A 23,709-nucleotide genomic window follows, 5' to 3' on the forward strand; every position below is an offset into this window, starting at 1 on the left:
GTTTGGCATAAATTTCAGGCACTGATGTGAAAGAGGATATTTATTCAAGGAAATTTACATTTCCTCCTCCCTCGGCAGGGATATAGGCCTACAATATTACTTATGTGTACACTTTCAAAGTTCAGACCCTGAGCAGGCTGGTAGATGATTTTAACATACCAGTCTAGAGATCAGTGCCATGTTGAAGTAGTGGACCAAGGGTTGGTCTTTTTACTGTTGGCTCACCTATTCAAATGAGATGATCCCTCAGACTATGGAGGTTGTCAGACGCTTGTGAATAAAAAAAATATCTATATATGAAAATACGTAAGATTAAGTGTAGCCTATGTGCAAATCATGGTCTGAGAAATTACTAATGTTTAAAATGCAGAACTTACTGTATTGTGTTGCGTTTCATCAGCAGCGATTCTTCCCCACCAAGTTTTCAATGAGCCCAATGTGAGCGATAGCTGGGACTCTACTGACATCTATTGGACAAAAAGAGAACGGCATACATCCAAATATCCAGCTCTGGCCCCATCATCATCACAGTCAGGCATCGCCATCACCATGTGTCTCACATTCTGTTTCTCTATTTGCGAATTGGTCTGGCGATGCCAGGCTACTATCATGATATCAGGACTGACAAGACAAGATAATTACATTTTTCATGCCTTGTTTTATAAGGTGCTTAGACGCGGGGTTGATGCTTAACTTCAACTTTCCCAGTCGAAAACATGGCAATATTGAAAGCTATTCATTTTTCAGGCACTTTAAAACCAATGAGTTTCATTTTATAAAAAATAACATTTGCTTATGGCTTAGCAGAAACACACAAAGACACAGTGGAGCAAACGATGATGGATAGGGATTCTTCTAAGTGGATTTCCACTTGGCTGGAGCAGGCTTTTATTAAATGTCTCCATTGTTAAATGATTGCCCCTTCCCATGTGGGGCCTGGTCTTATATCCTAATAGTCCGGGATAATAGTCTGGGCCTATAAACCAATAAACCCATAAAAATCATTCACGTTGAAAGCCAATGAAGTAGTCAGCAAAGCAATTTCCCCATATCCCAAGTGCCCTTCAATGATCCTATCCAAATATGAGATTTTATGAGCTGTTGAATCAAACGATAAGAAAGCAGCACATGTTATTTATTGCTGCATTCAGAGGGCATCATCCTTTGCTCTCAAAACAGTGTGGGGGAAAACAAACGAGTCCCTCGCTGGGTGCTTGTGCTTTTGAAGACTTGATGACCAAAATTACATCTAGATATAACTATTGCGATTAATTTATAGCTTTTTCTACCTTTTTGGCGTCGTTAAGATTCTAAGATAAGAAGAACACGACACCCACTTCATCACCATTAGGCCTAACTAGCCTAGCCTACTAACTTGCTTAGAATGATGAAAAAGGTGTGGATCTTGAACGCATCCTCTCCCTCTCCACAGGGCTTGCAATGGTCACGTGTCATTTTGCCAGTCCCAACGCAATGCTGTTTTGTCTAATGAATAACATAGCTACAATAGTTAGACGACCTTCCAACACGACAATTAGTAGCCTACCGACATGTTTAAACAGATTGTTTGCAACTCTTAAGTGATAATTAACTACGAGCAAACTTGAACATGTAGACTAACAGCGCGGAGCAGGAAGTTGGCCAGTGCAGTGGCGGTGCACGGTGTTTCCACGGAGACGAGCAGGGAACCGACAAACAGAAGTAGTGATGATGATGATGATGATGATGATTCAGGAAAACCTCCCGAGAAAATGAATCACACGCTCCAAATTGGAAATGAGGCGACTTGACAGGGAATCGTAAGCTTCTTTCATGTCGGACAAGGTTGCTCTTTTGTCTTTACGCGGCACGATGCTCTCGCTTTGGCTCACAGCCCGTTGATCGGATTCTGAAATTAAATGCAGCCTTAAATTACCCTTCCGCCCTTGAACAAATCATTGATCTGACACAAGTAGTGCTAGTGGTTGAAGCTGTGTTTTTGCCTATCCATTTAACTTTAGATCAGAGATGAATCTACTTCCAGAAATGGGCGGAAGTAATTTTTTTTAGATAATTCAAAGTGATCATTGCATTTGACCAGTTGTGGTGGTGATGATGATGATGATGATTGATTGATTGATTGATTGATGTGATACTCATATCTCGGTGTGATGCCTTTTCATACAGATCCGCTGAGAGCCCTCATAGCCTGGATGACTGCTCTGTAGTTAAAGGAGCGATTGTCTCTCCAAGAGGAACTAACACAGCAGGCGACTCCATGACGATGATGACTCCTGAGGAAAAACTCACTCGCTGTGACAGTCGAGCCCAAACCCTGGCAGGGGCCCGAAAGGTCGCCTATCTATGTGTTATTATGAGCATCTGATACAGTTGCGTAAGGGTGTCCTAGAGAGAGCTGTAGGTGTGATATTGCAGCATATTAGCATATCAGAACAGGTCTGATATGTCTGTGTACTATCTCCACAGTTTGATGCTTGTATCCAGGACCTTGTACGCTGTGTGGCCCTGACGAGACTTGTTTACGGAGATGGACATCTGGAACTAGCCCAGGCCCATGCCCGACTAGCTAAGGCCTACTTTCAATTTAAAGGTAATACGCTGAATTATAAATACAATAATTCTGTTTGTTGAATCAGGGGATTCAACTGATAATGTCAGGGAAAGGTGTCATGCTTTCCGGGCACATTAAATAAGTCAGACGCCCAGAACACGAGCATCTTATTTCCCCAGACACGACCCAGGTGTTGACTCCCCTTTCGCCCAGGTTGGGGCGTGCAGGCGCTGGAGCATGCAGCCAAATCCGCTGGTCTGCTGGCCGGCTGCTGCCCCGCCCCCACCACCCCAGAGGAGCGGCTCCGGGCGCTCTCCTGTCTGCTCAGCATCTACCAAACACAAGGGGGCGCTGCTCTGCTGCTGGACAAATATCCTTTCAACACGCCACAGGATCTCCAGTAGAGAGAGAGCCATTTGAGATAGTGAAGGTGTGTGAAATGTACTGAGCCCATGAAAAGCTAATGAAATGTGATGTCATACTGCATTTGTGGCAAACGGTAACTCCTTAACCATTCGAACCCTAGTGGAGGCTGAGTCAGGTCATAGAAAGGCTGAGGGGATCCTGGAAGAGCTCCATCAGCTAGGAGGCCTGAGCAAGGAGGAGAGGAGGCAGATGGAGCTGGACATATCCATTTCTCTGTCCAGGTAATGACTGAAGATAATTAAAATAAAAAAGTTCAACAGTAAACAGCTACGAGTGCGAGAGATTTCCCACAGTCAATTATAGGTATAGGTACTGCATTTGTAATTGCATTACACTGGCCTGGAGCGCCATTCACACACCAATGGCGGCAGCTGCCATGCAAGGCGCTTGCCTGCTCACTGGGAGCAATTTGGGGTTCAGTGTCTTGCCCAAGGACACTTCGACAGGTAGTCAGGAGGAGCCGGGATTCAAACCACTGACCCTACGATCACTGAACGACCCGCTCTACCAACTGAGCTATACGGCAGCCCTCTTATTATTATTATTCGAAGCCTATTTGCCTGACTGAACTCAAGCCTGCACTGAGTACTAGCCAGTGCCATCTTAAATATGCTTTGGCATACAGAGTCCTCTGGGAATCACATGCTTTGCTTTATTTATTTCCTGTGACTCCTGCAGTATCATGTTCAGGCTGAAGGGGGAAGTAGTTGCTGGAACTAATTTAAATCAAAGTCGATGTTTAAATCAGGTCTTTTTTATATATTATATCGAGCTGTTATTTCAAACTGGTTGACTCAACACAATGACTTCATGATAAGGCAGTCAAAATGGACACAAATCCTAATATCATTTGATCTGATTGTTTTTATTATAAATTACAGTATAACGCTTTGAGTTGGCCACAAGGTGGAGCAAATGTCCAATGTTTTTTCCCCCACAAAACCATCTAACCCTAACCCTACTATAGAGTCACAGTCACTCAGCTTTGATGAAAAAACGTTTATTGCAGTCTATTCTGACCAATGATGTAATTGGAAATCATAAAATTATCTGAAAAACCAAGATATGGTGGGAAGATCCTGTGGAGGATTAGATAAGTAAAGAAGTAAATGGCAACTCCACAAGTGGGGCTGATTCTTATGGTATCTACCAGGTGGCCTTGACTCATCTTCAGTGATTCAAGAGACATTGAAATTCAGTACATTGGCTAAATTAATGTTTAGGGCTGTATCTACTGTAAGTGACAGTATAAAGACAAAAAGTTGTGTTAAAAAAGGTCCTTTTCCTTGGAAACATTTGCTGGACAGACTGTCTTGCTTGGAAAACCTTCCTCCACTGCAGTGGTCAAATTAAAATAAGTGTCTTATGCAACTGAGAAACAAGGATTTCTTTTTTTTCCCCTATCTTTTAGGAGTTTTCCACCACAAATATATTATACACTATACAGTGTGCACTGTAGTAGGGATACATCACAAGATGACGAATGACAAAATGATGTAGAACATGCTGTACAGTATATTGGTTAGCTGTGAATGTGAACAGGTCAGAATATTTGTAGCCTCTATTTGACAGTTAGCCTCGCAAATGTGCAAAGGTAGAAAGAATTTGTAGATGATGTCACCCTTGGAGGTTTGTTTGCTTGATTTGTGAAATTGGGAAAAATGTGCGAACGCTGGCTGTTGTGTGAGCTAAGCTTGCTAAAAGCTCTTTTGTTGGAGGATGGCTCTGAACTTGGCGCGCCTCTATAGCCCTCTCAGTCAACAGTGTTTTGACCAGCGTTCATGCTCCCACCATGTGCTGCCAAGCCTGGGACCAAAGAACCCAGCTCAGTTTTTACATCCACATCCATTGTTTCCACTCAACCAATTTTAGGAGTTATATCTTTTGTGTTCAGAGTTAACCCCCCCACTCCCAACTAAGGGATGGGAATTACCTAACATAAGGAGACCGTTGGTCACCTGCTACTAATGCACTGTGCAATAGGCTCTTTGCACAAGCTCCACTACTTCCTGAAATTCTACAGGCATCCTTGTTTCCTGTCCTATACTATTGGATGGAAGTGATTAATCAGGTGTGCGGCATACCTGATCACACCTGATTAATCACTTCCATCCAATCGTATAGGACAGGAAATAAATATGCCTGTAGAATTTCAGGAAGTAGTGGAGCTTGTGCAAAGAGCCTATACCTGTGAAAACGACCTACCTGGGAAGACCACCCAGTTGAAGGTGCTGTGCTGATTGATAGGTCTTTTCCCAGCATTCCATACTCCAGACGTCATGTTATGTACACATGGCGGTATCTAGGTGATGTCATGGTGTGTTACCTGAACTTGCCTGGGGAACATGAAGGGACAGGACAATGAACAGAGCTGTGTTGGGTTCCTCGGACCACCGGCGGCCAAACGAAGCGCCGCCGCCCTGCAGGAAAGGAGGACCTGTTCCTATTCATGGCGCTGCGTTTCCATTTCACTTGTTCCCTCCGTTGGCTTTACTTGGCTGTATCATTTTTTTCCCCCTGTATAAAGGTCCAGCCGCCTCAAGAGTCCAACTTACGTCAACATTTGTCTGGTAACGATTACTAAAGAGAGGCTCGCGTGGGCCGCCTTGGCAGCGCGTGTAAAACTCCCTGATTGCATTACTGCTGAAGTCCTTGGACTCTAAATTCGATTTTAGATGCCGATGACAGATGTCCCCTTTGCCAGGAAAACCGGTACGGGATGCCTTCATGGTGAACGGTGGACACCGTGGGTACTGACCCCAGGGCTTTCCATGCAGGCAGGAGGGGCAGTACGTTGGGCACAGGCACAAACCCAGTACTGCTGCTGCAGCCAGTTCAGCTGCCCTAAAAGGCTTTGTGGGTCCCTGGAACCTCTGAGGATAGGAGGGAGGGGGGGGGGGCAGGCAGAGCAGTCCCATCTCCAATCAAGGGGTGTTTGTATAAGCTGGAATCCACGGGAAAGAGGTCACGTTACTGCTAGAGCTCCACCATTGGCATTCACTCTCATAACATCTCAAAGTGATGTTTTGATCTGGCATCTCTAGGGTAGGCTACTCTGCACTTGGGCAGGATGTGAAGTGTGAACGTTCCGCGGGGTTAAAACCCACGCAGCGAGTGAGCATGCGGAGGGATCGGCTAGCTAAGGGCTTTTTTCCTGCTGCGGTGGCAGTGACGCTAGTACATTAGGATACAGTGTGTGTGTGTGTGTGTGTGTGTGTGTGTGTGTGTGTGTGTTTACTGGCGTGTGGCAGGACGCCCTCGAGAAACGCCAACCCATGACTGGAGAGCGCGATTGAATTTAGAGTCCATTAGAGGATGTGAATCGGGCGGGGAGCGGAGGTGGTTAGCAGAGGGGACTGATGGAGCTAGTCTCCGCACTGAAGCCTGCTTTCCGCCACACCGTCGCCGCCAGACGGCTGTGAAGACTCTTTTTGCGCTGCTGGACGGCCGTTGTGTTTGAGTTACAAGGACAAACCTAATTTAGTCATGGCGGGCCGGGGTTCGGGAGTCTTGTGTACTGTAGTTCGCTCAGTGAGGCGAGGGACTTGTTTGGCTGAGTCAGCAGCTGTATTTAGAATGCGGGGGTAGGAGCTGCACACTTCTCTCTGGGCCAGAGCATCACACCATTAGAGACCTGAGAAAGGCCCCAGCCAAAGATGGTAAACAGCTCTTTGTGCAGGGATTCCATATTATAGCTTTCTTTCTTTCTTTCTTTCTTTCTTTCTTTCTTTCTTTCTTTCTTTCTTTCTCTCTCTCTCTCTCTCTCTCTCTCTCTCTCTCTCTCTCTCTCTCTCTCTCTCTCTCTCTCTCTCTCTCTCTCTCTCTCTCTCTCTCTCTCCCCCCCCCCCTCTCTCTCTCTCTGTGTCCTGCAGGGTGTTGCAGAGGCAGGGGAGGTGTGAGGAGGCTCTCGGTCAGTGTGAGCGGTCTCTGGAGCTGCTGAGGGACTGTGAGAGGCCAGGCCAGGTGTGCTCCGTCTACAGGGACATGGCTGCCATCCAGCAGGCCGAGGGACACCTGGACAGAGCCATAGAGCACCTCACCGAGGCAAGCCGCATACCTGGGACAGCACAGATAGGACACACACAGTAAAAGTATTTTGTATAGAGCATAGTATACAGTAGTATTGTACAGAGCGTATAGTATGGAGACCGTACCCAGGGCTGTTGGGAAGCCTGTGAGACCTGCTGTTACGTAACGTCTCCCTGGGCCTTACTTGATGATATACCGTCACCTTCTTAAAATAATGGCCTTAGTCATTTTGAGGAAAACTTGCCTGAGTCATGTCTTCATAATGCTGGCCACCTCTGGTAAAATTCACTACATCCTCAATTGAAAAGATCACCCTGCTCCTACTTCAGTAGTATAAAGGCCTATGTCAACCTATGTATATATGTTGACCCATTTTTTGTGTTTTCTGAAGAACTTGAAAATATGACTTGGCCATTATTTTACTAATAGTTTATTTGTATAGCACCCCTCTCAGCACGAATGCACAGTGCTTCACATAAGGTGCAGGAAACAAAAGTGCATAGTAAAATAGTAAAATAAATAACCTACAACACAGTAAAACCTACACCTACAGGTGTGACATCAGCAGCAGGGCTCAAACACCTGCCTAAACAGTAAAGTTTTCAGGTGCCCCTTGAACATTATTTATTGTCTCTGCGGATCTCAAGTCCGGGGGGAGCGAGTTCCATAGTCTTGGGGCAACCGCCCAAACGCCCGGCCCCCTTTGGTTTTTAGTCGGGTCCGGGGGACTGCCAGGAGACCTTGGTCAGAAGACCTCAGAGACCGCGGTGGCTTGATGTGGAGGGATCAGATCACAGATGTATGCGGAGGCTAAGCCATTGAGTGAAAGTGACGATATTTTATTTCTTTCCTCTCTTCCTAGGCTCATTCCATAGCTGTGAGTCAGATCCCGGGGGGTCTGGACGGGGCCCACGTCGCTCACAGCCTGGCGCTGGCCCTCTCCACTGCAGGGGAGGACCATCACAATGGTCAGTCTATTCACCCCGCCGCCCGGGGGCCGGCCTATTAGGGCCCGGCTCTGAAGCAGACGTGAGTCCTGCGCTGTTTCTCTGTGTGGCTGGCTTTCACTTCATATTTCTGAGGGCAGGCTTATAATAGTCCACTGGGAGCCCATTGTAGGTTACGTAAGCGTTGAAGTTCGTGATTGTGTCACTTTGCGGGCCCATCTATATAGCGACTCCTATAATTTCAATAATTTACAGCGCTTCAGTATGTACAGTACTGGATGGTTGTGTCAGTGCTCTAAGTGCACGCAGAGCCAACAGACATGGCACATCTGAATGTTTCAGGTCTTTTTTTGGGGTTCCTCTTGTTGTAGACTCGGCAGCTCACTACTTTGAGGAGAGTCTGAGCGCCTACAGGAGCTCCCTGGGTCCTGAGGAACCCGTCACTCTCTCTGTCCAGGACGACTACTGCCGCTTCCTTCTCCTCACCGGTCAGCAACAGGTCAGTCACACACACACCCGCACACACACTCATACACACACACACGCACGCACACACACACACGCACACACGCACGCACACACACACACACACACACACACACACACACACACACACACACACACACACACACACACACACACACACACACACACACACACACACATACACAAACATTAACGCATCCGAAACTCGCGGAGTCCTGGCAGCAGTGTGGAGATGGCACGGCCGTTTGAGATTTTCGATTATGTCCAAATATGTTTCACCTGCTACCAAAGCTCTGGCGTGCCGTACTGACCGAGGACGGGTCACGGTCAGCCCATCCCAGTTCTAAACCAGACCGATCACGTCCCCCTGTGTCTGTCCTGTGTGGATGTGTGTGATGGACCGTGCTGCCCGGTGCCAGCGGTGTCTGGAGCTCCAGAGGACGTCCCTGTCCCTTAAGAGGGCGGCGTTCGGGGACCTGAGTCCGGAGGTGGCCGACACCCTACAGCTGATAGGAGGGATGGAGATGACCCAGGGCCTGGTCAGACACGCCCACAGGACCATGAAGAAGGTGCCTCCGCCTGTACACACACGTTTTTCCACAGCTCTCTCAACCTAACTGCTGTCGTCCTGCTGGACCTCGCTGAAGTCCAGAACAGGGCTGGTGAAATACTCTCTGGGTACAAGTTGTGTTACGTGTGATTTTTTAGTATTATCTCTCAGCCTAATGGGTATTATATTAACCTTTCGTCTTGCCAAGCTATGCGAGAGCACTCTGCGGAAAGGGCAGGAGTCACAGGGTGAGGCCCAACGTGACATTCAATGAGAGCATGAGTGAAGCCCGCTCTTAAATACATGATATATATATATATATATATATATATATATATATATATATACACATACACACACACACACACACACACACACAATGAGTCCCTGTCCTAGTGAGATGAGCTATTTCCACCATGGTCTCCAGGGCTCAGTGCCTGTAGAGCAACACGCTAATCTTGGCAGAGTGCAGATCCACCCTCCCTGGTGTAAAATGTCACACTGAACTACATTGTGCTTTGCTTTCTCTTTTTGGGCGTAGACAGACGGAAGGGTGACAGGAGTCGGGAGGGAGGGTGGAACTTTGCTGTCGATTAAAGGCTTACTAACCCTAATTATACTGGCATGCCATTACGTCCTTCTGAGGCTAAAGTGAAATTCTTAATTCTGTCTCTGTACACACACGGAATATACATCCAATCAGCTAGCAAACCTGTGACAGTTCAAGTTCTTCATCAAAACAACTCTTAGTTTATCCAATCAGGCTCGATGTGTAAAAGACGTTTTCTATTCTGGATATTACATCTACTGTACATTATATAATGAATGAGTCAGTTCTGGCCAGTAGTAGTACATGGACTACCTATGTTAAATGCAGTTATTGTAAGTTGCATAAAGTGTCTGCTAAATGACTGTAATGTAATGAGTCACATGGAATATACATTGAATCAGCTAGCAAACTTGTGACACAAGGGTTTCTAATCAAAACAACTTGAGGCTTGATGTATAAAAGATGTTTTCTGTTCTGTGTATTACATTTACATCTTATATAACCAACATGAGTCACACACTCCCTGGCATGTTCTGTCCCGAATAACCGTCTGAGCTCAGCAAAGGGGGGTTTCGCAGCACTAGTATCAACATTGCTGTAAGTTAAGGATCCTGGTTGCTATGTTGCTTTGTTATTGTATCTAAGGGCAGAGAAGGTCCAAGTACCCTGGAGTGAATCAAAGCCCCCTCCGCTCCTCATCGGGCTGCTGACCTTTCTGAACTTCCCCCTGATAGATAACACTCCCGTCAGATCATGTTCTTTCTCTCGTAATCATGACAGCTGCTCTGTGGCGCAACCACATCCAGTATAAATCTGGACTCCACTGTCCATGAAGATATTCGTGGTGGGGGGGTTGGTTGAAGGAAGGTGTTGAGAGATGTTCTTCTTATCGTAAAGTCGTGTTTTCTTTTGGAGGATGTGGAGGAAGCCTGACTCTGTCCTCTGTCAGAGAGAGGGTGAAACAACGGCGTGCACACACATGACATTTACCTCTAACTTCCTGTGGGAGAGGTTCTTCCATTACATCAACCTTAGCAGCAGCAGCAGACAGTGAAAACATCCACAGGGCCAGATGGCTCGGGGCCAGAACCGTCGTCAAGTCCTGCTCTGCTCTGCTCTGCTGCCAGTAGGGAAACACTGAGCTCTCTCTTTCCTTGCTTTCACAATGCTCTGTTGACATCCTGTAGTTGGTGATTGTGGAACTATTGGATAATATTTGCCATTGTCATCATTATTCCTGTGTGTGTGTGTGTGGGGGAGGGGGGGGGCAGAAGTCATGTTATTGATTGATATGGTAACATTATATGTAGTCAAAAACTCCCACATGTCCCACACATTTGTCCATAAATTAAAGTAATTATTACTTTATAACTAATTTCCACAGTGTAAAATGGCTATCGGTGCTTCTTGATGTTAGCCTGTAAACCAGTAAAGCAGAGGCCAGCCTGTAACCAGTAAACCAGTAAAGCAGAGGCCAGCCTGTAACCCAATAAACCAGTAAAGCAGAGGCCAGCCTGTAACCAGTAAAGCAGAGGCCAGCCTGTAACCCAATAAACCAGTAAAGCAGAGGCCAGCCTGTAACCAGTAAACCAGTAAAGCAGAGGCCAGCCTGTAACCAGTAAAGCAGAGGCCAGCCTGTAACCAGTAAAGCAGAGGCCAGCCTGTAACCAGTAAAGCAGAGGCCAGCCTGTAACCAGTAAACCAGTAAAGCAGAGGCCAGCCTGTAACCAGTAAACCAGTAAAGCAGAGGCCAGCCTGTAACCCAGTAAAGCAGAGGCCAGCCTGTAACCAGTAAACCAGTAAAGCAGAGGCCAGCCTGTAACCAGTAAACCAGTAAAGCAGAGGCCAGCCTGTAACCAGTAAAGCAGAGGCCAGCCTGTAACCAGTAAAGCAGAGGCCAGCTTGTAACCAGTAAAGCAGAGGTCAGCCTGTAACCCAGTAAAGCAGAGGCCAGCTTGTAACCCAGTAAACCAGTAAAGCAGAGGCCAGCCTGTAACCAGTAAACCAGTAAAGCAGAGGCCAGCCTGTAACCAGTAAACCAGTAAAGCAGAGGCCAGCCTGTAACCAGTAAAGCAGAGGCCAGCCTGTAACCAGTAAAGCAGAGGCCAGCCTGTAACCAGTAAAGCAGAGGCCAGCCTGTAACCAGTAAACCAGTAAAGCAGAGGCCAGCCTGTAACCAGTAAAGCAGAGGCCAGCCTGTAACCCAGTAAAGCAGAGGCCAGCTTGTAACCCAGTAAACCAGTAAAGCAGATGCCAGCCTGTAACCCAGTAAACCAGTGCAGAGGCCAGCCTGTAACCCAGTAAACCAGTAAAGCAGAGGCCAGCCTGTAACCAGTAAACCAGTAAAGCAGAGGTCAGCCTGTAACCCAGTAAACCAGTAAAGCAGAGGTCAGCCTGTAACCCAGTAAAGCAGAGGCCAGCCTGTAACCCAGTAAACCAGTAAAGCAGAGGCCAGCCTGTAACCCAGTAAACCAGTAAAGCAGAGGCCAGCCTGTAACCCAGTAAACCAGTAAAGCGGAGGCCAGCCTGTAGCCCAGTGCCAGACGCCAGGGTAGATGGTGTCCTAGAAATACCCCCAAGAGGAGCCACTTGGTGGTCAGGCTGCTCTGAACGGTCAGCTCTGTTATCTGAGCCCCAGAGCGGAGCGGAACCAAAGTTATTTATGGATGTTAAGAGCTCTCTTCATAGGTGCTCAGGGAGTGTTTTGATGCCCCACAACAAGTGTGCTTATTGTACGTCAGCAACATCCTGCCAATCCTTAACTATGGTGATACCCTGCACATGCAGGCCTCAGCCCCTATCCTAAAGTCCCTTTGTACCTCTGTACCTGTCCAGCTTCCTCTCAGCTCATGTTCTGAACAATCCCACGAGCGTTAAACGTCCCTACAGCTAGAAGGAATTGGGGAAACCTTGCTTGTCACATCGCAGGCCCTAACCTCTGGAACTCCTTTCAGAAACAAAACAAGCCCCCATCCCTTATTCCCCTGCAAACACACTTAAAGAATTATTAACTGATATCTATGGGACTGTAGTTTGTAAATATCATTGATTCTAGTCATTTCCTTACTGTACAATTCTACTCTAAACCCCAGGAAGTGGTCACTACTTACCTGCTATCTGCTTTGTCTTTGTTTTAGTGTGTGGAGATTCAGAGACTCCTGTATGGAGCGCAGCATAAGAAGACGCGAGCAACGCAGAGAGCAGTGGACATGCTGGCCCAGTAAGCCTGCCATCTTCCTCGTGAATAGTCAACCCTGGTTAACCTATTTGGCACTCAATTAGCATACAGTTGGAAGCCCGGTCAAATTAATTTACTGTACTGTATGTTACATTATCATACAGTACTCTAGGTCACATTATCATACAGTACTCTAGGTCACATTATCATAAGGTACTGTAGGTCACATTATCATACTGTACTGTAGGTCACATTATCATAAGGTACTGTAGGTCACATTATCATAAGGTACTGTAGGTCACATTAGCATAAGCTACTGTAGGTCACATTATCATACTGTACTGTAGGTCACATTATCATACTGTACTGTAGGTCACATTATCATAAGGTACTGTAGGTCACATTATCATACTGTACTGTAGGTCACATTATCATAAGGTACTGTAGGTCACATTATCATACTGTACCGTAGGTCACATTATCATAAGGTACTGTAGGTCACATTATCATAAGCTACTGTAGGTCACATTATCATACTGTACTGAAGGTCACATTATCATACTGTACCATAGGTCACATTATCATAAGGTACTGTAGGTCACATTATTATAAGGTACTGTAGGTCACATTATCATAAGGTACTGTAGGTCACATTATCATACTGTAATGTAGGTTACATTATCATGTGTCTTTACAGGGCCCCAGAGGTTGCTGGGAGGTGTGGAAGGGAACGCACTGGGAGAACAAGGCCTCCTTTCTGTGCTGTTCTGCCCTCTGACAGCTCGCCCAACACCAACATGCCATGACCCCATGCCTGGATGGATGAGCCTTGGCTTGCAGAGATAATGGGGACTTCTCGCATTGTCGCCACTAGAAGTTAGTAGATTCTTTTAAGAGAGACCCCTGACAATGCTCTCTGTGTCGTTGTCCGTTTGTTGATACACTCGTCTGGCTGTTGGCAAGACTACGCAGACAGCAGCGCCGAGAACGAACAGGATGGGGCTTCTCCTGGGCAGAAAGACTGACCCTGGGCAGTCTATCCACTGGATCTCAATACCTGATTTGGTCAGACTCCTTTTTTACATTGTTTTGTAATATAAATGAGTTATTAATAAAGACTTAAACTCAGGAAACACTCGGCAAACTCTTTTATTGTATTTGTGATATGAACAGATGCCAAAACACGGAAAACTATTAGTGAATCTTTCTCAAAGTCAGAGGAATAAAAGGTATTTGTTTTCAAATCATGAGAAACAATCCAATACGTATTGGGTTTTAATGTTGAAATTGTATGTGGGTCAAAGTCATACAGGATTCAGCCCCTTTTTCATGCACTTTGATGTGCACTGCCCTGTCATGTGTTAAATACATGCACATAATGTGTAACCATTAACACAATGTTCCTGAACTCCAGCTAACCTACAGTGTTAAGTGCATTGATAAGCTTTACAGAAACATTTGAAATGTCTTGAACACAAGAAATGCTGTATTTTAAAGAACAGTGAAGTCAAAAAAAGTTTGCAAATGTATATGAGCACTTAAATGCAACAAACCACTTTAACAGCTTTCAAGTCTAAAGTGCTATATGTTTACTATTTGCCTTCAGTGCTGTCACAATTGACAACCTATATTGCATTTCCATTATTTTCAACCTGCCAAACCAGCATAATGTGAAGGGTGTGTGTTGACTGTGAAGGGGTGGTGTTAACTGCCCCTCTGTAGCATATCCCAAGTCTAAAGCAGCTTAGGAGACATGGGCATGTGGGGTGAAGCCATATTAGATCACGTCTGCTCTACTCAGAGCTCTTTCTCTCTCTCTCTCACACACACACACACACGCACACACACACAGGCCGTGCTACTAAGCTGTTGCTCAAGTCCTAAAATAGCCACAGTGGATATGAACGCCCACTCACCCAAGGTGAATCCTGTCTTAACAACACAACTTTTGCCAAGGGAATACTTGTAATGTGATTTATTACAGACACCAGATGCATGTTAGGTCCCATGGGAGCCTTGGGTCTGACTGTTTCTCTGTCTCCTGCACCCTCTCATACTCAAGTCCCTCTTATTTCCTCATAGCCTCTCAGTCTCCCTCATTCTGTCTTGGTCTGTCAAACATACTGCCTCACCAGACAAACACCTCTCTTGGGAATTCAAAATGGCCAGACAACTTCTCCCTTTAAAACCAAAGTAAACTGGAAGGGTAAAAGATATAACAAGATCTGCTATGTTATTACATTTAGAAATGCTCCATAATCAAACTCCTGTCTCCCACTTGCTGAGCTCAAGTAGTTACCATTAGACCAAGAGGGCGTCATGATCTGACAACTCTACTTGGGCTTAGATGTTTGAGAAAGGACCGTCACACCCACAAGAGCATGGGTTTAATCCACATTCACTAAATCACTGTCATTTGTTTCAGTGATCATTTCATTGAGCCTTTATGTGAATCTATTGCATGCAATTGATCAGTGTATTCATATTTCCAATTAAATTAGAACACAGATCAGTTAATAGGAATCAAATTTCTTTGTTACATTCCATGATAATAAGCACATTCAAATATCCCTCTATCACTGCATCTTTGTACGTACAGAATCCCTAAGCAAGAAAACACTTCCTTTGAACCTTGTCACAATAATGTATTTCCCCTACTGTAGCTACACACATCAACACTTAAGACTGTAACATTAACCATAACATTGGCGGATAGATAGCATATTAGTATAATTTAATATTTGGTAGTATTATGTATCTCTGGCAATACGAGAGATTGAAGCTGTGTCGTTAGTACAAAAATATATAGATCTAAGAGCCAGCGATAGACCAAGGTGTAGAAATAAGTAACCCAACTCTATTAAAATCACCCGTTAAAATATGATGTCACTATAATATGCAAAGTTCCTCTTACTGTGATTGAAGGTATGTAAATTGAAGATATTAATCACAGCCAGTGATGTCACCTCATAGTTGTTTGCCATTGATTGATTGCTACGCGGTTAAGTGAGGGCAGTAATGTAATTGGCGTGTGAACTACTGGTCATTGAAGCTCTCAAGGTAGACTGTCGCGACCCTTTTCTCGTGAGTGACCCTAAGCGGAGGATCCATCATTTGAGATTGCAACCCTCGGCCAAACTCGGCTCCCTCTGTGGCGAACTGTACCCCCTCAGCCCGGCTGCCGCCCTGGGACTGAGCGTTGTTGACATCCATCTGGAAAGTGAAAGATTTCTCCGTTGGGCCCAGCTTAATATGTTTCTCTGTGACTTCGGTCGTGGAGGAGGTGAAGCCTTCACTGCCTGTAATGTCCTGAACTCTGGACATTCTCATGGAGTAGCCCCCCTCTGCTACTCCGGAATCCACATCCTCCAGACTCTGAGAAACATTCAGCTCGGCCACAATGGTCATGCTTCCGTTATCGGACGACTGTTGCACTTTTTTGACGTCGACAGCCAGGTTCTGAGGGCTTTTGCTTTCGGCTCTTGTGAGGAGGGACAACTCTTCTTTCAGAGGGGTCGACATCGAACCCTGCAGCTGCTCTAGAGCCCCCCTTAGCTGCTCTTGAGGATGCATGTCCTCTTTCAGGAACCCAAGCATTGACTCCTGCACTGTGGGTGAGACATGAATCTCTTCTTCAATGATCTCTGGGAAGCTCTCTTTGACAAATGAGTGATCACTCGTCATGAATGTGTAACCTCCACTTCCAACATGCTCAAACATTTTGCCAGCCGTAAGCCCGCCCTCTTGGTAGTACCTCTCATCTGATAGGTCATCCACCACTCCATAATGTCCATACGAAGACATACCACCTTCCTCCGGATCTGATATGTTGTCATCAGGTGTGGAGACAAAATACTCTTGAGACTCTTGGTCAAGGCTGAAATAAGGAGATTCAGTATCTCTGGATTCTTCTTGAACCTGTACAGAGCTGTAACTACCGCGTGAGGTTTTCATGACATCAGCTCCACTCTCGTGACGTTGACTGTCATGTGGGACATTCTCCAGCTCTTCGATCTGAAAGAACATTGAGGAGGGTTGGGAGAACTTTGGCATGGACCTCACCTCATCTTCGTCTTCATACTCCTCATCGCTCTGGGAATCCATGGGTTCCTCAATGATCTCCACATTGACAGACTTGTTCCCCAGCTCCCCCCCTATTCCCAGACTCAGGAGGTTCTCAATCATGCTTCCCGTTGGGGTCCCTCTGATGTCCTCCAGGGAGATCTTCTTCACTCCCGTGCTGAGCAGTTCCTCCAGGGCATCGTCCTGGGATAAGTCCAGCTCCTCCTCCACCTTGGACTCCAAGATGATCTGGGTCTTGATTGTCCCGTCCTCCTGCTCCGTTCTCTCCACATGGTAGGTGACCTTCGAGTCTCCAGAGGAGCTAAGCTTTGCATCCAGGCCAGCAGGCCTCATGACCTTCTCAATGATCTCCTCCATAGACACAGAGTCTAATACCTTCCTCTCGCTTGAGGCCTCGGTACTCTTAGGCCCATATGCAGTTCCTCTCTCCTCTCGTCCAGCTTCCCTCTTGCTCGTCTCGGACACGCTGACATCCCTCTTTGTGGCTTCCTCCTCCATCTTGCTGTCCTCCTCTGTGCTCTCACCCAGACTCATCATTGGTGGTGACACCACTCTCACTGATCCTGGGTCAGCTGTGGCAGAGGGGATGGGGCTGAATGTCTCCACCGGCTTTTGTGGAACCTCTCTGGATCTCACGCTCCTCTCCTCCAGCACCTTCTTCTGCATATCTTCACTCCTCTCCTCAACACTCTGGGTTACAGGTTCACTGGTGCTGGAGGCAGCACCCTGGGCCACTGGTTTACTGGTGCTGGAGGCAGCACTCTGGACCACTGGTTTACTGGTGATGGAGGCAGCACTCTGGACCACTGGTTTACTGGTGCTGGAGGCAGCACTCTGGGCCACTGGTTTACTGGTGCTGGAGGCAGCACTCTGGACCACTGGTTTACTGGTGCTGGAGGCGACACTCTGGGGCACAGGCTTAGTGGTGCTGGTGACTGCAGCTGCAGACTGGGACGCTTTAGCGAACGCCACCATGTCCCTCCTGGCTGGAGGACTCTGGTGGGCGGCTCTGCCCGAGACCGAGATAGGGATGACTCTGGAAGGACTGGTGGGACGAAGGTGAGTCGGCGCAGGGGACCTTCTCAAGCTGGACGTCGGCTCCATGTATCTGACGTCCAGATGTTTCCTTAGATCTTGTCTGGTTGAGGCGGACGTCCTGGGAGTGTAGGGTTGTGAAGGCATTTTGATGTCTGGGGCAGAGAGTGAGGTAATAAACTAGTTGTAGATCAAGTCACATCAATCGCACTCGAAAACAGAAAACCATGTCACTGTAAATGTAATTCAGTACGTATTGCAACAAAATGTTCCAACGAAAACTTTTATAATGAAAATTGTGTACATTACCTATTATTCTTTCTCTTTGGTGTTGGTCTGCCCTCATGTGTACTTCTTTTGCATCTATTCTCTCTGCTTCCAGAAGTGCCCTGTGGAGAGAAAAATAAAACCACAGTATTACATCAAATCCATTCATTCATTAGAGCAAGGGCTTAATTAATGGAAAACGAGAAAGTTCTTATTCTAAGGACAACTTAGGGTTGTCTCGCATTAAGAACGGCATAGTTCGATAACAAACACAGTTACCTCACAAGAGAATGCATATCACCCTGCTCTGCCATCTCAAGACCTCAAGCTCAAACACAAGAGCAGTCTACCAGATGATGGACACAATCCATGGACCTGGCCACATACAGGAAAGATCGGAGGTCAACAATAAGCCATTACCACAAGAGACCGAAATACACCCAACAAAAAAAAACACCACATGCTAAAGCAGCTCACCTACTGTATGCCTCAACAAAGGACAGGTAGAACAACCGTATACGATAACAAAGGGAAGGTTGAACAACCAGCGAGAGCTCCAGTCAGAGTGCTTTACAAAGCTACGGTAACCTCCATGGAAGTCCCCAGTGTCCCTCCCTAAAGGCCGACCTAAAAATAACGGTTCAAGTGTTCCGGCCCACAGCCTCCTCTGTTATGAATCCCAATGTGTATGCAGGCATGTGAGACAAGACTCGGAGAGACTGAGCAGCTCCCCCACTACATCTCCAGGGAAGACATCCCGTTTATTCCAGATATTCTAAACAAAGTGCAGAAGTGGCATTGTGCATGGGAGCGCCGTCCACACACAGACTAAGGGGACAAGCCTGCAAAACAGCCCTGAAACAGGCAACAAATCAGCCCTGAAACGGGCCAAAAACCAGCCTTGAAACAGGCCAATAACCAGCCCTGAAACAGGCCACAAACCAGCCCTGAAACGGGCCACAAACCAGCCCTGAAACAGGCCACAAACCAGCCCTGAAACAGGCCACAAACCAGGCCTGAAACAGGCCACAAACCAGCCCTGAAACAGGCTACAAACCAGCCCTGAAACAGGCTACAAACCAGCCCTGAAACAGGCTACAACCCAGCCCTGAAACAGGCTACAAACCAGCCCTGAAACAGGCTACAAACCAGCCCTGAAACAGGCTACAAACCAGCCCTGAAACAGGCCACAAACCAGCCCTGAAACGGGCCACAAACCAGCCCTGAAACAGGCCACAAACCAGCCCTGAAACGGGCCACAAACCAACCCTGAAACAGGCCACAAACCAGCCCTGAAACAGGCTACAAACCAGCCCTGAAACAGGCCACAAACCAGCCCTGAAACAGGCCACAAACCAGGCCTGAAACAGGCCACAAACCAGCCCTGAAACAGGCTACAAACCAGCCCTGAAACAGGCTACAACCCAGCCCTGAAACAGGCTACAACCCAGCCCTGAAACAGGCTACAAACGAGCCCTGAAACAGGCTACAAACCAGCCCTGAAACAGGCCACAAACCAGCCCTGAAACGGGCCACAAACCAGCTCTGAAACAGGCCACAAACCAGCCCTGAAACAGGCCACAAACCAGCCCTGAAACGGGCCACAAACCAACCCTGAAACAGGCAACAAACCAGCCCTGAAACAGGCTACAAACCAGCCCTGGAACAGGCCACAAACCAGCCCTGAAACAGGCTACAAACCAGCCCTGAAACAGGCTACAAACCAGCCCTGAAACAGGCCACAAACCAGCCCTGAAACGGGCCACAAACCAGCCCTGAAACGGGCCACAAACCAGCCCTGAAACAGGCTACAAACCAGCCCTGAAACAGGCCACAAACCAGCCCTGAAACAGGCCACAAACCAGCCCTGAAACAGGCTACAAACCAGCCCTGGAACAGGCCACAGACCAGAGGACAAGATCCATGGTGAGGGTTCTACATGCCTGGACAGTGGGTAAGGAGAGTGTGAGTGTTTTGAAAGTCTTCTGGATGGAAGAGGTGATAAGTAAATGAATGGCAGTTATAACACTTATATAACACGTGAGTATATATTTGGATGTGTCATAAGAAATTAATACTAAGTGCTAGTTGCTTGATAAAAATAAAACAATGTGCATGCATGACTCATAATAGTACCCTCAAGCAAAAATAGCTGCTGCTGTTGTGATAGTTGGGATGTAGTTATGGTCACCATGGTACTTTACAGTACATGGCATAGTTATATCAAGCCTCAACCATTTCTCCCCTGGAATTCAATACATTCTAAAATGGACGATGACTCTGCTTTACCTTAAAATCAAAACTCAAATACAACTTAAACTATGGAGTTTTAGAATGAATAGCAATAACAGAAATGTTTGTTAATATACCACTGGTTTTGAGACGGTGGATCTCCTAATGTACTGTAAAACAGGAGTAAATGAAGCCATAGAGGAGGAGTACTAAATGGCACTGCTGATTTGCAAGGCCACTCTACTGCTACACTGATGGATTAAATCAAATCACTCGAATCAATCAAATCAGTAGAAATGCCCTCAGCGGTTCACACTGAGTGCACCACGGACTAACAGGTCAAGAGTCATGCCCTGGAGACACGCAGTCCTTTCCCGAGTCCACAAGTCTCACACTCACTAACACCATCCATCTCTTTCTCATTTCAACACAGTCAGCACTTTGTCTCCCTTTCTAATTTGAGTAAAAGCAGCTTGTCACAAAGCTCTATTGTCCACTAGTCTGCAATAATGCTGCTTTGCATTTTTAACTGGACGTTTCGGTGGGACGTGAAGTTGTATCTGATCGTGAGGAGGTACTGTCGATTTCGTGATGGCGGTCTCAGGAAGGCTCAGGTGATAAACGAGGTGAGGGACGCCCGGTGGGCGGAGCAGCCTCACCTGTAGGCCCCCACCTCCATGCCCAGGTCCATCTTGACCTGCAGGAGCTCCTGGTGTTCCCTCACCCTCTCCGCCATGCTGCCGGCCAGCATCCTTCGCTCCTGCTCCAGCTGCTCGATAGTGATCTGCAAACAAACGCACAAAGTCCTGTCACTGTCAACTTTTGTATCAAGTCTGCAAAGTACATTACAGTACACTTCTGTTAAGTGTGTTTTATTTGTGCTAAACCCTGATTATTTTGTGTATACTGCACAGTTGCCCCATATTGTAAAAAGAAACATTTTCTTATTGTGCATGTGTGTGTGTGTCTGTCTGTGTGTGTGTGTGCATGCGTGTGTGTGTGTGTGTGTCTATGTGTGTGTGTGTGTGTGTGTGTGTGTGTGTGTGTGTGCTGTATGTGTACAGTATGTGTCTCATTTTTGGTGCACAGATTTGTCTCATTACAGCACTTGAGAGATCATTTTACTGATCCATTAAGTCAGATTCAGTGAGGTATTCTGGTGCAACTAACATTCCTGTTTATCTCTTGCCAGTTAATCCAGACACTGACACAGGGGGTGCTGTCAGTGCACATGACAGCAAAGCCTCCTGTTGTGTACTGGTTAAAGGCCTCTAGAGACACCTTAGTCCCCTGTTGCTCTGTCACTCACTAAAGACAAACAACCGCCTCTCCCTAAGTGTCCCTGGCACAACATGTGGCTGTCCACAGCAGACAGAGCGCCAGTGTCAAATGGCTTGTCCGAGGATTGTTCTTTGAACAGTGAAAAATCACTGCACTTGAAGAGTCCTCAACTGCAGCACAGCCACTTAAGTGTGCGCACAGGAGTAAAATGGTTGACCTGTTTGCAGCTCCATCTTGAGTGCCTAGGGTAATAGGGATTTGTAACAGTGACAGCAAATTGGTTTAAGTGGACGTGCAGCTAACAGCCATAATATGTTGAGGCAGACAACTTCCATTTAGATATTAAACCCTTTCAGTCTGGGGTGAAATACTGTCCGAGTCAGTGTGTCTTTTCCTTCATAATGACGACACGAGGGCGCTTTGCCTACCAGCACCACAGGAGTGGCTATTTCAATGTCACAGACAGATTAAAAGTGTTGAGCATGTCAAGATGCATTGACTTTAAAACCTTTAACCCTGGGCTTCTATTCGTCTGTCGCTAGCTGAAGCCAGTGAGGGCCAGGCCGTGTAGGCTGTGTGTGCATCACTCCTCACGTTGGTTCTAACAGTCAAACAGGTGCTGGATGGTCACTTAAACAGTACATCCACTTGTGCACATTTAGAATTGCAGAGTTACAAGGCCCCTCCGAGTTGAACAGTGATGCTGCTGAAGGAGGTGTGTATCGTGTATCAATTCCCCAGTCCTGTAGCAATAACCTTTCCCCGTTTGTGAGTCCAGTGGGTGTGCTGTAATTGTGCAGTGTTAATTGTGTGACACATCTCTAATGTATCAAAATAAACTGCAATTAGGGCATTTGCTGATTTCTCCAAGAAAAACGAAGACCACGTGACTGTCTATTAAGGGGGCAGTGATGATCATCTGGTGTTTATGCCAGATGCCTGTTCCTGCAGACAGTGGGCGTGGCACCTCAAAGGGCACGCGCTCCTCATGGGGAGACGCAGTGTGTCCACTCCCCTTTCTTTTATCAACCATGGAGTAGGCAGGAAAGGCCAAACACTTACTGTGGCATTAATAACTACAATAACACATTTGCACGCAGTGCATCATGCTAAACATGAGGGGGGGGGGGTTAAGACGAAAAATGTCTCACCTGATACTCGTTGACATCCGCACGGAAACTGTCCTGCATGTCCATGCACTGTTCTTCTAGATGTATTTGAATCTGGCTTTGTTTTTCAGCTTCTGCGCGTAATTTCTCAAGTTCTGAGATGTAGAGCATCTTTTCCCTTTGAAGGTCGTCCATTCTCGCCTGATCTGCCCTGATGGACTCCTCCATTTCGTCCAGCCTCTTCTGATACATCTCAAAGGTATCGATCCAACCCTCGGACACGCTACGGGCATAATCTTGAACCTCTTCCATGGAGACAGCGGTGTGGTACTTCTGGGTAACGATGGGTACCACCCGAGAGTACACCTGACTCCGGAGATGGGCGATTTCTTGCTTGTGCGCATCTTCCATACATTTGGACTCATTCTCGAGCTGAAATAAACGCTCTTCGAGAGATTCGTTTGTCTTGTGGGCTTTCTGGAGCTGTTTCTCGCACCCTTTGAGATCACCTCCTATGTCTTTACGCACCACCGTTTCCTCGCAACACATAGCTTGCAGCATCTGAAACTCTCGCCACAGTATTTCTCGCTCCATCTCAGCCTGGGACTTCTCGAAGGACAACTGCCCCACCATGTTCCTCAGTTCCCGCATCTCCTTCTTGTATTGGTTTTCCCATTCCAACGTCTTCTGTTGCTTTAGTTTGTTAATTTCACTGATGAGACATGCGTTGTCTTGTTCCAACTGTTTCGTTCTTGAGAGGTAGTGGCCAAGTCTGCCATTGAGCTCCTGTAATTGAAGTTTTTCAGTTTCAAAAGTTCTCCTAAATTGTAACATTTTGTCAAATAGGCTACCAAAACGCCGATTGTGGATATTAAATAAAATTTCTTAAACTGTAAAGGAAAATAAAATGTCCCGGTCTCATTGGTGTGTGCGCCCGTGAGCAGAGCTGTGATGGAGTGGTCGCTTAGCTGGGATGGCTTGACTT

The 23,709-nt window shown here is 46.7% G+C and overlaps 2 protein-coding genes across 2 annotated transcripts; one reads left to right on the forward strand and one right to left on the reverse strand.

Annotated features, from left to right (window-relative positions):
• Positions 1-2,257: 2,257 nt before the first annotated feature.
• Positions 2,258-13,545, forward strand: ttc23 (tetratricopeptide repeat domain 23; the record flags this gene model as incomplete). The annotated part of the gene is made up of 10 exons (XM_084453261.1): positions 2,258-2,332; positions 2,467-2,590; positions 2,765-2,869; positions 3,078-3,198; positions 6,850-7,021; positions 7,869-7,974; positions 8,325-8,452; positions 8,859-9,008; positions 12,677-12,759; positions 13,415-13,545. 10 exons carry the CDS (start codon positions 2,258-2,260, stop codon positions 13,521-13,523), a joined length of 1,173 nt encoding a protein of 390 aa, XP_084309387.1. The 3' UTR covers positions 13,524-13,545.
• A 2,208-nt stretch (positions 13,546-15,753) lies between these two features.
• Positions 15,754-23,558, reverse strand: synm (synemin, intermediate filament protein; the record flags this gene model as incomplete). The annotated part of the gene is made up of 4 exons (XM_084453262.1): positions 15,754-17,990; positions 18,145-18,224; positions 20,994-21,118; positions 22,767-23,558. The coding sequence occupies 4 exons, from the start codon at positions 23,556-23,558 to the stop codon at positions 15,754-15,756; spliced, it is 3,234 nt and encodes a 1,077-aa protein (XP_084309388.1).
• Between the last annotated feature and the right edge of the window lie 151 nt (positions 23,559-23,709).

This window comes from Borostomias antarcticus (genome assembly GCF_949987555.1).
Source record: "Borostomias antarcticus genome assembly, chromosome: 18".
NCBI lineage: Eukaryota > Metazoa > Chordata > Actinopteri > Stomiiformes > Stomiidae > Borostomias > Borostomias antarcticus.